The 13,823-nt window shown below is 57.2% G+C and overlaps 1 protein-coding gene across 2 annotated transcripts in view; it reads right to left on the bottom strand.

The window, feature by feature from the left end:
- Positions 1-11,588: 11,588 nt before the first annotated feature.
- FAM53A (family with sequence similarity 53 member A) overlaps positions 11,589-13,823 on the bottom strand; it is a 32,117-nt gene continuing 29,882 nt past the window's right edge. For both annotated transcript variants that reach the window (XM_032136167.2, XM_058430078.1), the window contains exon 5: positions 11,589-12,756. In XM_032136167.2, the coding sequence (XP_031992058.1) occupies positions 12,442-12,756 (315 nt within the window). In that variant the 3' untranslated portion in view covers positions 11,589-12,441. The remainder of the gene's footprint in view (positions 12,757-13,823) is intronic.

Genomic DNA, 13,823 nt, shown 5'->3' with positions numbered 1-13,823 from the left:
GGCAAGTCCCATCTACCTTCAGGGTCCTCCTGTCAACTGCAGCATCCAGTGATGAGGCTTAGAGGATTCCATAGGCCCTGGGGTCAACCCACATGCACCTGGGTGGGGAGGGTGGCACAGGGGGAGGGTGCACCTCAGGGGGTGGGTGGCATGAAGGGAGGGTGCACCTGGGCGGGGAGGGTGGCACTGAGGGAGGGTGTACACCTGGGGGGAGGGTGGCACGGGGAGGGTGCCATGGGGTAGGGTGGCATGGGGGAGGGCATGCACCTGGGCAGGGAGGGTGGCCCAGGGGAGGGTGCACCTGGACGGAGAGGGTGGCATGGGGGGAGCGTGGCATGGGGGAGGGTGACATGGGAGGAGGGTGGCATGGGGGGAGGGTGGCATGGGGGGAGGGTGGCATGGGGGAGGGTGGCAAGGGGGAGGGTGGCATGGGGGAGGGTGGCATGGGGGAGGGTGGCAAGGGGGAGGGTGGCATGGGGGGAGGGCGCACACTTGCACTAAGACTCCCCAGGCTTTGCCCGCTTCAGGGTCCCCTACTCCGTAGCCCAAGATAAGGCGGCCTTGGAACACCGGAGTTTGCGTACATTCTCCCCTGGGGCCCTGCACGCCTTAAATCCATGATAAGTCCCCGTGATGGTGTGGTCTCCAGGAGGCAGGGGCCGTGGGATTCTCCTCTCACCCACGTCCACCCCAGGATGTGCACCATGCCTGCTTTGGGGGACAGCACCTCGATCCCCTCCAGGCGGATACCTTGCCCAGCCCAGCTGGGAAGAGGAAGGAGCAGGGTCCCTGGGGCACTAGAGTGGGCCAGACCCATGGTGGAGGGAGCCCCATCCCCACCGCACCTAGGACCCCAGGGGGTCTGCACTCTCCACCAGGACTCCAGGGCCCATAGAGGGAAGCTGAGGCTGTGGACACCACCGAGAGTCAGTCTCTGCTGCCACCCAGCGGCCTCCAGGGGAAGTGCGGGCGAAGCCTCAGGCCAGGCCAGACCACCCAGCAGCTGTGCCCGCCAGAGAAAGCGGAGCCTGGGGCCTCAGGACTCCTCTAGGGTGTCTAGGGTGGCCCGAGTCAGTCCTGGGCCTGGACTGTGCCCTGGAGGCCTGGCCAGGGGGCAGTGGGGGACATGTCCACCCTGAGGGCCACTGGCCATGGCCTTGGCCTGGGGTTGGGCCTGTCCAGGCTCCACCAGCTCTGGGCCACCCCCTCACCGCCATCCTGCCTGTGGCTGCCCGCATGGGTCCTCAGCAGACAGAAGCTGCCCCAGGGCTAAGCTCCAGTGAAGAGTGCAAGGGGGGCTCCCCTTGGGAAGAGGGACCCAACCTGGGGTCCCTTTGGGAGGCTGAGGCAGGAGGATCGTTTGAATCTCCAAAGGCAGTTAGTCCCGGAAGCAGCTCTGAGAACAGGGCTGGGCCCACCCAGGCCCACCCACAGCTCATCTCTGTGGCCAGAGGGCTGGCCCAGCTCCACCAGGCACAGCCTCACTGGGTACAGCCTGGACCTCACACCCCCGGTTAAAGCTGTGGTTTTCTCAGACGGGCCCTGGCCTGAGCAGGTGCCGGATGGAGCTTCCCCTCTCCCAGACCCTCCCTCCTGTGCTCCCTTCCTGGTCCTTCCCCATGTCCCCCAACTTCCCCCTCTGCCCAGCACAAAGAGACCACAGTGAGACCCCGCTGGACACCTCACCCAGCTGCCTGCCTGCCAGGTGTGGTGAGGGTATGAGTCCTGGACGAGGGGACCAATGCCTTACACACAAGGGTATCAGTCATCCCCTTCCAAGTTGTCGGAGCTGCCCACGAGGCAGGTGCACAAGACAGCCTGGCCCTGGTGCCACCTGCTGCAGGGGCCTGAGACACCCTGTCCTCTGAGCTGCCCATGACCAGGGGGTCAGAGCCCACCTTGGTGTTGTGGCCCCCATGGTGTCTGCTGAGACCACTCACCTCTGCCGCTGCAGCCGAAACAGCCACAGCCAAGGCCTACACAAATGCACATCGGGGAGTTCCCATCAAACTCTACAGAAACAGGTCGGGTCTGGGTGTGGCCCATGGGCCACAGTTTGCCGACCCTCAACTCATGGATCACACGTCACGAATCGGGTATGGGGACACACAGGCAAGAGCAGGGTCTACAGAAACACGTGCCCCGGGCTCCGTTCAGCCAGTCCGTCCCGCACCTGAGGCAGGCTCAGCAATTCCCCTCAGCCTCACCTCCACTCCCAAGACAGGCCAGGAGTCTGCTCTAAACACCATCGTGGAAGCCAGACAGAAAAGGCCCGCACAGCACGATCCCACGTCTACGAAATGCCCAGCTCCACAGAGATAACAAGCAGAGGGGAGGCTGCCAGGGCAGGGCAGGGTGGGGAGGGCCCACTCATGGGGAGGGGGCTCGTTTGGGCAATGGGATAAAATGGTTTGGAACCAGATAGAGGCGGTGTCTGCACCACCTTATGAATGTACTAAATGCCGATGAACCGAACACTAAATTTTATGTTGAGGCTGGGCACCATGGCACGTGCCTGCGGTCCCAGCACTTTGGGAGGCTGGGGCAGGAGGATCGTTTGAGCCCCAGAGGTCGAGGCTGCAGTGAGCCATGATCACACCACTGCACTCCAATCTTGGTGACTGGGGGAGACCTTGTCTCAAAAATAACATAATAATAAATTAATAAATATATTAATACTAACAATAAAAACAATGTTTCCAATAAATTATTATAACACTTAAGAGGAGAAAGATTGGAGTAAGGATGGCTCTGACTCCGCCACCTGTCAGTTGAGATGCACACAGCTTGGAGCGGGGCTGAGGCAGGCGGAGACCCTGCTTGGGGCTTCCCAGCAGCCTTTTGCCCCGGGAGCTCCAAGAGCAGCGGTGGACAAGCCAGAGGCAGCCCCAGGCCTGCTGTCCGCAGCAAAGGTCTCCATCAACCCCATGTCCCAGGGAAGGCCGGGTCTCTGGGCGTCAGTGCAGGGCAGTGAGGCCAGCGTGTAGCCCAGGCCGTTCCCACGCATGCTCACCTCTGAGAGTCCAGGGACAGCACTGTGGGGCTCCTGTGCCGGGCATCATGGCTTCCTGTCCCTGGAGTGTGTCCCCCGCTGCCTGGGAACTCCTCAGGGAAGGGCACACAGCAGTCCCGGGGAAACGGCCTCTGAGCTGAAGGCGCCTAGCCACAGAGGGAAGGTGCCATATCCACGGTGCACTGGGCAGCCTCTGAGACCTCCCAGAGAAAGAGAGTGGGGAGACTGGGGCACCCTACAGAAGGAGAAAGCTATAGAAACACTGATTCAAGAAGCTAAAAAAACAGCCAAACCAACCAGCAAACACGTGGAATAAACACACAGAAAAGCCGCTCCCACAGGCAACCCACTGAAAACCAAAAATACAGAGATCTTAAAAGCTTCCTGAGGACGGGGGACACATGATATACAAGGAAACAACAACAAAAAAATTGCTCCTCACTTTTAAAAATTATGCAAGCCACGGCCAGGCATGGTGGCTCACGCCTGTAATCCCAACACCGGGAGGCCTAGATGGGCGAATCACTTGAGGTCAGGAGTTCGAGACCAGCCTGGCCAACATGGTGAAACCCCGTCTCTACTACAAATACAAAAAATTATCAGGGTGTGGTGGCAGGTGCCTGTAATCCCAGCTACTCAGGAGGCTGAGGTAGGATAATCACTTGAACCCGGTAGGTGGAGGTCGCAGTGAGCCGAGACTCCACTGCACTCCAGCCTGGGCGACACAGTAAGAGTCCATCTCAAAAAAAAAAGATGTTTAGTATTTGGAGATAGAGTCTCTAAGAGGTAGTTAGGGTTAAATAAGGTCATATGAGTGGGCCTAATCCAATCTGACCTGTGTCCTCACAGGAAGAGGAAGAAGATGAGGACACAGACACACACAGAGTGACGACCACGTGCAGACAGGGAGATGGTGGCCACCTCTGAGCCACAGAGCAAGGCCCCAGGAGAAAGTGGCCCTGCTGATGCTTCCATCTCGGACTTCCAGGCTCCAGAACTGGGAGGAGAGACAGCTCTGCTGTTTAAGCCCAGTGTGCAGTATTCTGTTACGGACCCCCAAGAAGACCGACCCACAGACGACAGGAGAAATATCACACAACCGTCTCAACAGACAAGTAACAAATAATAAAAGCAACACCCATTCGTGATGTTTTATCATCAGCACCCTTGGACGGTAGAGCCACCTGGACAAAGCTGGAATGAGGCCTGAGTCCTCTCATCACCATCCTTGACTCAGCAGCCGTCTGAAGCCACAGAACACTCCACAGGTGTGCATGCACGTGGGCAGTTTGCACGCCTGTGTATACACACCACACAGGCACACACTACACAGTGCTCACACGTGTGCATATTACACAGTTGTACATGGACACACATGCCCATGTGCACACAGACCCACCTGCAAATACCTGTGGACACAGTTACACGTGCACACACACAGGTACACTTACACACAGACTCCCATGCAGACAATGTAGGCACACGTAGTTATGCCTGCAGGCACATATGCACACACGTGCACAGACATACATGCATGTGCACAGGGCACACGCAGGCATAGGTACACACTCATGCACACACGCACACGTACACGCTCATGCACACACGCACAGGTACACACTCATGCACACACGCACAGGTACACGCTCATGCACACACGCATAGGTACACGCTCATGCACACACGCATAGGTACACGCTCATGCACACACACAGGTACACGCTCATGCTCACACACACAGGTACACGCTCATGCACACACGCATAGGTACACATTCATGCACACAAGCACAGGTACACGCTCATGTGCACACACACAGGTACACGCTCATGCTCACACGCACAGGTACACGCTCATGCACACACGCACAGGTACACGCTCATGCTCACACGCACAGGTACACGCTCATGCTCACACACAGGAGCGCATATCTGCCTGCATTCCAAACGGTGAAACACTCACAGGCTTCATTATTTAAACCATAATTTACACCAATGCAATAAACCTAGAAATTAATGCGAAGGTCTAAAGGAGCAGCCAGCTGATTGGAAGGTTTAGAAGTGCTCTCCTAAACAACTCCTGGGTCAGAGGGTAAACAAAATTCGCCTTGAGAGACGATTTTATAATTGTATGGAAAGAGAAACTGCAGTTCCACGAAGCCAGATTCAGGAGGAGTTGGTGGAGAATTCACAACTTTAAATGTTTTTATTACTGAGCAAGAGAGACGGGAAATAAATGAACAAAACACTCGACACAGGAGGGAAAAACAACCATAAAGCAGATTCACGGGAGGCAGGAGGGGCGGGAACGAAGATAAAGGCGGAATTAATGAATTGGAAACAAGAAGAATGGGTGAGCCCATCAGTAAATCCAAGAGCCGGTTCTTCCCAGTAAATAAATAAATAAAATAGGCAAGGCTCCAAGCACCTCATCAACAGAGCAGGGAAGCAAGGGAGCCTGGGACCGAGAGGGGATCAGAGCAGCCCAGGAGATTGAAAGTGACAGCTAATGCATTCGATATTCCTCACAAAACTGACCATTCTCCAAGAACACGTAAATTACCAGAATTAACTTAAAGAGGTTTAAAAAAAATCTATATCCATAACTGCAGGAAGAGAGAAAAGGTGGCATGATTGGGGGGTCTGGCTACAGGACCTCACTTCTCGTTCAGCACCAACACAGAACCCACCATTCAGAGCAATGAGATTGTGGCTGGGGGAGCGCCAGGGGTTTCAGGGACACCCGGGAGGACCAGTAGAACACCAGGAGGGGCCCAGGGAGGGGCTCTCTGGCAGTGAGTAGCAGGTGGCAGAGGGAGTGCCGGGTCTGCAGCCTGTGAGGGAACTGGAGCCTCTTCACTGGCTGTCTGGGGGCTGACAGGGAAACTGGATTGGAGCCCACAGTGGACTCTGCCTGCCTGTGACCCTGACCTCGGAGTGTGGCAGGAGGTGTCTAAGCTGCTTCGTGCAAACAGGACTCCCTTGTACGGGGTCCAATGGAGGCGGGGCAGGGTGGGCAGGAGGGAAGAGGTCTCTGTTGGGGGCTCCTGTTACCCTCTGAGCTCCATCCCTGCCCCCACACCCCCTCCACACCCGTCCACACACACAGGGGAAAGCAGGAAAGGGGCGGAGTCAGCCCTGAGGTCTAATGCGGCTCTCAGGGCCACCACCTCGGCCACCATGTTCAGCCATCAACGAGCAGCTCCCTCCCCTGTTCCTGTCTGGTTTCATATCAAGATCATACGTGCCTGGGCCATAATTTGGGGACGGTCTTTTTTTCCATTCTCTGAACGGAATTATGAAAGGCCGGAATCTCCTCCCTTATGCATTTTGTGGAGGTTGCCTATAAAATCATCTGGGGGCCAGGCGTGATGGCTCACACCTGTAATCCCAGAACTTTGGGAGGCCGAGGTGGGTGGATCACCTGAGGTCAGGAGTTCAAGACCAGCCTGGCCAACATGGTGAAACCCCATCTCTACTAAAAACACAAAAAATTAGCCAGGCGTGGTGGTGCACACCTGTAGTCCCAGCTACTTGGGAGGCTGAGGCAGGGGAACTGCTTGAACCCAGGAGACAGAGATTGCAGTGGGCCAAGATCGCACCACTGCACTCCAGCCTGGGCAACGAGAGAAACTCTGTCTCAAAAAATAAAAATAAAAAATGAAATCATCTGGGGCTGAGGCTTTCTTTGCAGGAAGATTTTAAACTACTGTTTCATTCTGGTAAGTGGCTGCAGGACTATTTACAGGCTGTCTTTCTCCTTGAGTCAGTTTTTGGCAATTTTTTCCAGGAATTTGTCCATTTCCTCTAAGTCATTCATAATATCCTCTATCTTTATAATCCAGACTGCATCTCTAGTTCTGCCTCTCTTTTCAGTCCCAGTAGTATTTATTTGCTCATTCTCCCCTTTTCTCAATTAAACTAAAAGACTTTTGCCAATTATTTAGTCTAGCAAAGAAAAAGCTTGTGGGTCTTCTCTGCCATGGCTTTGTCGTCAGTTTCATTCATTTCTGGGTTTTGTTTTGTTTTGTTTTTTTGAGACGGTCTCGCTCTGTCATCCAGGCTGTAGTGCAGTAGTGTGATCTTGGCTCACTGCAGCCTCAACCTCCGGGACTCAAACAATCTTCCCACCTCAGCCTCCTAAGAAGCTGGGAATACAAGCATGAGCCACCACACCCAACTAATTTTTTTATTTTTAGTAGAGACGGGGTCTTGCTATGTTGCCCAGGCTGGTCCCAAACTCCTGAACTCAAGCAATCCTCCCCGCTGTTGGCCTTCCAAAGTGCTAGGACTGCAGACGCCAGCCACTGTGCCTGGCTATTTTTCACTCCTATTTCTTCTAATACAGTCACTGAGGACTGTAAATTCCCTTCTACACACCACTTGGGAACTACTCCACAAGTACGGATCTGCCGCGCCCACTGCCATATGGTTCTAAGTCTTTTCTCACTTCCGTTGATTTCCTCTATAACCCATGAGTTACATCAAGTGGGTTTTTGGAATTTCTGAAGCACATGAGGTTTTGTTTGCTTTTTGGTATTGAGTTGTAGTCAGAAGATAGGATCTATATGATAGTCTTTTTTTTTTTTTTTTTTTTGCCATGGGAGTCTCGCCCTGTCGCCCAGGCTGGAGTGCAGTGGCGCGATCTCGGCTCACTGCAAGCTCCACCTCCTTGGTTCACGCCATTCTCCTGCCTCAGCCTCCCGAGTAGCTGAGACTATAGGCACCCGCCACCAGGCAGGCTAATTTTTTGTATTTTATTTAGTAGAGACGGGGTTTCACCGTGTTAGCCAGGATGGTCTTGATCTCTTGACCTCATGATCTGCCCACCTCGGCCTCCCAAAGTGCTGGGATTACAGGTGTGAGCCACCGCGCCCGGTCATGATACTAATTCTTTGAAATGTACTGGCATTTGCTTTCTGGCCTATAAATAGTCCATTTCTGATAGGCAACATGTGTGCCTGAAAATAATGTGATTTCCCAGCTGGGTGAGCCCATTCCACAGACGCCCCTCCGCTCAAGCCCAGGAGCCAGCACCATCAAACCTCATGTATCCTTACTGTTTCCTTTTGAGTCTGTTTGACCGATTAACCACTAAGAGGATTACGAGACCTCTGCCTAGGACAGGGGTTTGTGAATTTCTCCTTGCAGTTGGCTGGCTTTTGCAGTAGTGCATCGCTTTTGGAAGCAGCTAACTTTGTGGTATTGCCCCGTTCACGGGAGATCCTGTCCATCCTCACGTGTCAAGCTTCCCGCTGCATGTGGACTCACTCCTGCGCTCTCCACCTGAGCCCACGGCCTCGGGCACCTGGCTCACTCGTCCCTCCGGGCCTTCACACCGGCTGTCCTGAGTGGAACTCACTTCCCCAGATCCCATGCCCTCAACTCCTGAGTCTAGAGCAGCAGCCAAGAATTGGCCAATCCACCTCTGTCAGAGGAGAAAGTGCATGCCTGCCCAAGATCTGGGTTTTTCTGGTACAGAGGGGTCCGTGTCTGCGTCTGCCAGGCCAGGCATCAGGAGGCCACGGGGCTAGCATGGGGCCCAGGGTCCTCAAGGGAGACCTCCCTCCCTCCACCCAAAGGCCAGCCAGGAGAGCTGAAATTCCTGCTTTTGCTTGGGGTGGGGGTGGGGGGGTCCCACCTGCAGGGCTGCAACAGCGAAGGTGCCCCGCCAGTGTTACCCATGTCCCCAGCATCTGCCCCCCTCCCTCCAGGGCACTGGCTGAGCTGCAAATGCAGCGGCGAGCGTGAGAACAAGGAGCTCCCACTGCACCAGAGGACAGGCAGGCCCCTCTCCTGGTGAGGGCTGCCTGGTGAGGGCCACCGCCTCAGCGGCCACAACTCTCTGGGCCTGGGGAGTGCCTGGGTGGACAAGCTCTCGGCACAGGAGGTCCAGGGCTCTCAGCTGGGCTGGACTGCCTTTCCCCCAGCACCCATGCTCGGGGGGGGGGGGGGGGGGGGGGGGCGGGGATGACCAGAGAAGGCCCAGGACAAGGAACAAAAGGTAGGACAAGCATGGGGCCTGTGACCGCAGGGGACGGGCTGGCTCTGAGGCCCTGGCACAGAGGCTGCCACTCCAGGCTGCCAGGGAGGCTCCCAGCCAGGCCGACCCCACCTCCCTGGGTCTTCAGAGGCTCTGGGCAGGGCTGGAGGGAACAGGGGGGTGAGGCCAGCCCTCGAGGGGCAGAGGGAGCCTGGGGTAGGATGGGGGCATATTCAGGAGAAGACATAGGTGTGGATGCCCACGGAAGGGTGGGGAAGCCATCCCTCTCTCATCCCCATATCCCTGCCCCACCTCGCCTCAGCCCCTTCCCCTCAGGAGCCCTCCACAGGGACAGGAGCCCTGCAGTGGGGAAGGCCCCAGGAGACGGGGAGGGCTGGGGGCCTCAAGGCAGCCAGCGGGGGTGGGCCGCTGCAGCAGTGCTGGGGGCTGGGGCAGGGAGGGGCCTGTCTGGAGGATTCCAGCCTTAGGACTGAGGAGTGGCCTCACAGGTCCCCAGCGCAGGAACGGAGCTGTCCCAGGGTACCAGGCACAATCCTGGCCCTCCCACCACATCTGCCCAGCCCAGTGCATCCCACAGGGGCTGACCGCTGAGGTGGGTGCCCAAAGCAGGTCCCAGGGACCCAGGGGCTGTGCTGTGCCGCAGGCCCCCCATGACCCCCATCCACCTGTCCATGGCTCTGGGGTCACCCCAGACTGCCTGTGGCCAGTCAAGGAAGGACCAAGTCCAGGCCCACCATGGGTGACACAGTGGAGCAGCCCCCACCCCACCAGAACTTCCTGCAGCTTCAGCAGCAGCCTCTCTCCATCCCCAAGGGGCCAAGCATCCACCCGAGGCAGCAGGCCAACCCCCCAGGCTGCCCCCGGCCTCAGGCAGGTGACCCCGCAGGGCCAACCAAGGGACTCAAATGCCCCTGGTGAGGGTCCTGGCCCCCCATCCCAGGAGACACATAGACACGCCCAAGGGAAAATACAGCCCTGGGGACAAGCCCTGGGGGCCAGGCTGTGAGCTCACTCCCACACACACACTACCCTGTGCCAGGCAGACAGGGGACCCAAGGGTGCCCTGAACCTTCCGTCTCAGTCTCCCCACCCGCAGAGGACACAGCAGGTCGGCACTGCAGAAGAACTGGCTGCACTGCCCCACCGAGGGCCCCACCCACCAGACACCCTACGTCAAGGGCACTGAGGGGAATGGCCCCGGGCTCGGGCCTCAGAAGGAGCCTCAGGAGGAGCCTCCAGCCCCGCTCAGCAGCCAGCTGGGAAGGTTCTCACCAGGAGAGCCAGAGGTTTGGGGAAGGAGATGAGGGAGGGTAGGAGGTAAGAGGTGGAAAGCCCTGGGGGATGGTGGCAAATCCAAGGGTTGCAGGCAGGACCAGAGGCTCCATCAAGGGAAGGGGAGTGTCGGAGGGGTGGGGGGCGGCTGGTGACTCCACACGTAAACCCCAGCTCACCCCACATCCCCTCGCTCCCACACACCCAGGCCAGGCTCAGAGCTGGTGAGGGGCCCCGAGGGCCCTGGGCTGGGGTGGGAGCAGAGTCAGCGGCCCCCCTCCTCCTGCCTGTCCTTGAAGGGGATTCAGGTAGCGAGAGTCAGCTGGGAACTGTTCCAGACTCCAAGTGACACAGTGGACAGATCTCCCAAACCTGGGTGACCATCCAGCGGGAGGAGACGCTGGGTGGACTCAGACCGTGGAGAGTGACTGCAGGGAGGGGGCGAGGCCCCACTTGCCCCTAGGGCATCCAGGCCTTGGTGGGGACCTCGGGGCCCTCTGCAGCCATAGCCACACACCCTGCCTCATCTCTGACGCCCTCCCTGGCCTGCAGCAAAGGGCCCAGTGGGACCCCGGCAGTCCTGACACCACCACCATGCCAGCTCCACAGCCCTGTCTCCCATTGCTGTCCAGGTTGCCGTGTCCTGCAGGCCGGTGGCCGGTGTCCTGGAGGCCACTCCAGCCCCACAGCCAGCCTCTGACCTGAGGGACCCTGCCCTGTACTAAGTCATCTCAGAGCACCGCCTGCCCCACCCCAAATCCCAGCACCCTGGATGACTAGGCAGGTGACTGTGGCTTTTGCTAAACCACCCAGAGCTGATCTCCACAAATTTAACCAAAAACACAACTTTCCTGGGAAGTCTGGCAACTGTGTCAAAGTCCAATGCCAGGGCCCTCCCTTCCCTCCACATGAGGCCTGGGGTGGCTCTGGGGAGCAGGTGACACTCTCTTGAGCCCCTGTTCCATCAGTCCCAGCACAGAAGCCACCCAGGGCCTGCCAAGGACAGGAGGGCTCCTGACCCCGGGCCAGCACAGCAGGAGAGTAGGCACTGCCCCAACGGAGGAGGGCAGAGCCTGGCCAGGGAGGGGGCTCCCACTTGCTAAGGCCCCAAACTCCCCAGCCCCATCCCCCATCTTGCAGGGCAGGGGCAGGAGGGTCACCCAAGAGCCAGAACCCCACTTTCACCCAAGCAGCTCGGCCTCAGGAAAGCTGATCCAAAAAAACCACACCACTCGCCACCTTTGCCCACCTTTGATTTGTGGCCCTTGTCAGTTAAGAAAGTGGCATTGATTAACTTCAGTGACCTTTCATGAATTTTATTGGGAAAAAAAATCAAGAAAATTTTAAAAAAGTATTAATGTTTTCTTCTGTTATCGCAAACTCGAAACCCCTACAATTTTATTAAAAGTGCAGGAATGAAAAACAGGAAATCCCTTGCCCTGTCTGGTTCTGAGCCAGAGACCAGAGGCCTGAGGCATAGCCAGGCCCACTTCAGATGGTGGAAATGAAAATTAATCAGAAGTCATATGTGCAAAGCAAACGCCTTGTATTAAATTCACAGAGTGGGTGCTGACGGGTGCTGCCGGCAGGACGGCCTTCCCAGAGGCCTGGCACCACACCCCACCTGAAGGCGTAAGGGCCCTCCCAGGCCACGGGAAGCATGGACTCACGGCAGCTCGGTCTGCCCCAAAGGCCATCACAGCCACCTGTGGAAAACCAGGCGGCCACAAACTGGCGGTTCACTGGCACATGGGTGACAAGGTTCATGGGCAGAGATGCCCATGCACAAGCCCCAAGCACTGTGACCCCTCAGGAGGAAGGGGACACACAGGGCCAGTGGGGCGCTGACCACCGACGCCTGGGGTTTCCTAGCAACTAAAGCACACAAGGCGCCCTGCACAGCAGGCCTTTCATGGGGAACACAGACCCATGTTAATCTGTTTCAGATTCATGTTTAATAGAACGCCCTTCTGAAATGCATCCCAAATAGAGAAGCTTTCCCTCGAACTGCAAAAGCCATAAAAATGCAAAATGTTTCTTTAGGAAAAACTGAATCAAAATTATGCCTTAATGTTCCAAGCAACATGAAACCTACTCTGTGCCCCAGGGCAGGTGCAGGCGGCAGCAGTGGCCCCAACCAGCCCCCACCAGCCTCAGTTGTTCTCGATCTGCTCCAGGTCCAGCTCCCCGCGGGCCCGGGGGAAGATGCCCTCCTCCCCAGCACTGTCCCCATCACTGAGGTCCCCGTTGCTCCTGCTCGAGCCATCACCGGTCACTGACTCCCTTGAGGCCCACAGGCTGGGGTGGGCAGGGCTGGTCCTGAGGCCCCTCTGGCTGCAGCCAGGCACGGTGATGCCAGGGAGGCCCCGGGAGTCACACGGGGAGGACAGAACCATCTTCACTGGGGTGTCATCCTCACCGTCATCTTCGTAATTGAGGGAGCAAAGGCTTTTTGAATTTTTTAAAGTCTGCAATAGAAAAGATACGGGCTTAAAGCATTTCTAGCAGGTCACCCGGGAGGCAGCGTCCCACCAACCCATCGAGGGCTCGGTGTGCTGGGGCTCTGGCCATCCCCAAGACCACACAAAGCAAGGACCTTGGTCCCCTGTACACCAGCCACAGCTCTCAGAGCCCCTTCCTCAGACCCTGCCCATGCCTGCCCCGGCCCAACCAGCTGGCCCCTCAGCTCTCCTCAGGCCCCGCCCAGCTGGCGTGGGCAGAGACACACAGCCTGGCCCTGCCCAGACCCAATGGACCAGGTTGGTGGGCACCTGAGGCAGGAGAATCCCTTGTACCCAGGAGGCAGAGGTTGCAGTGAGCCAAGATCACACCATTGTTCCATTGCTCTCCAGCCTGGGACAGAGGGAGGGCCGGGCACGGTGGCTCACGCCTGTAATCCCAGCACTTTGGGAGGCCGAGGCAGGCGGATCACCTGACGTCAGAAGTTGAAGACCAGCCTGGACAACATGGTAAAATCCTATCTCTACTAAAAATACAAAAATTAGCCAAGTGTGGTGGTGCATGCCTGCAACCCCAGCTACTCGGGAGGCTGAGGCAGGAGAATTGCTTGAGCCCGGGAGGTGGAGGTTGCAGTGACCGGAGATCGTGCCACTGCATTCCAGCCTGGGCAAAAAGAGCGAAACTCTGTCTTAAAAAAAAAAAAGATGGAGATTAGAGGCAACAAAGCCAACTAGGATGATGTCTCAGTAGCCGAAGAGGGTATCAAGGTCTGAGGCAGAACAACTGGCGTCAAGAGGAAGGAGGACTGAATCAGAGAAACATCCAGAGGACGGGACACCAGCCTGGGTGACCAGCGCTTGTATGGACAGGGACAGGCAGGCTCAGCAAGGGACCCAAAGCCGGGGACAGGGACACGCAGGCTCAGCAAGGGACCCAAATCCGGGGCTGCGTGGATCTGAGGGATGGACACCCCACACAGCCCAATCCTGGGGGTCACGGCTCCAGTTCCCACACAGTGGGGGTTTCTCCTCCCAGAGAAAAACCAGGCACCCACCTATGCATCAGACACACACAC

This window comes from Hylobates moloch, unplaced genomic scaffold (assembly GCF_009828535.3).
Source record: "Hylobates moloch isolate HMO894 unplaced genomic scaffold, HMol_V3 SCAFFOLD_17, whole genome shotgun sequence".
Taxonomy (NCBI): Eukaryota; Metazoa; Chordata; class Mammalia; order Primates; family Hylobatidae; genus Hylobates; species Hylobates moloch.
The sequence above is the reverse complement of the archived record's forward strand: the minus strand, read 5'-3'. Positions and strand labels throughout refer to the sequence as shown.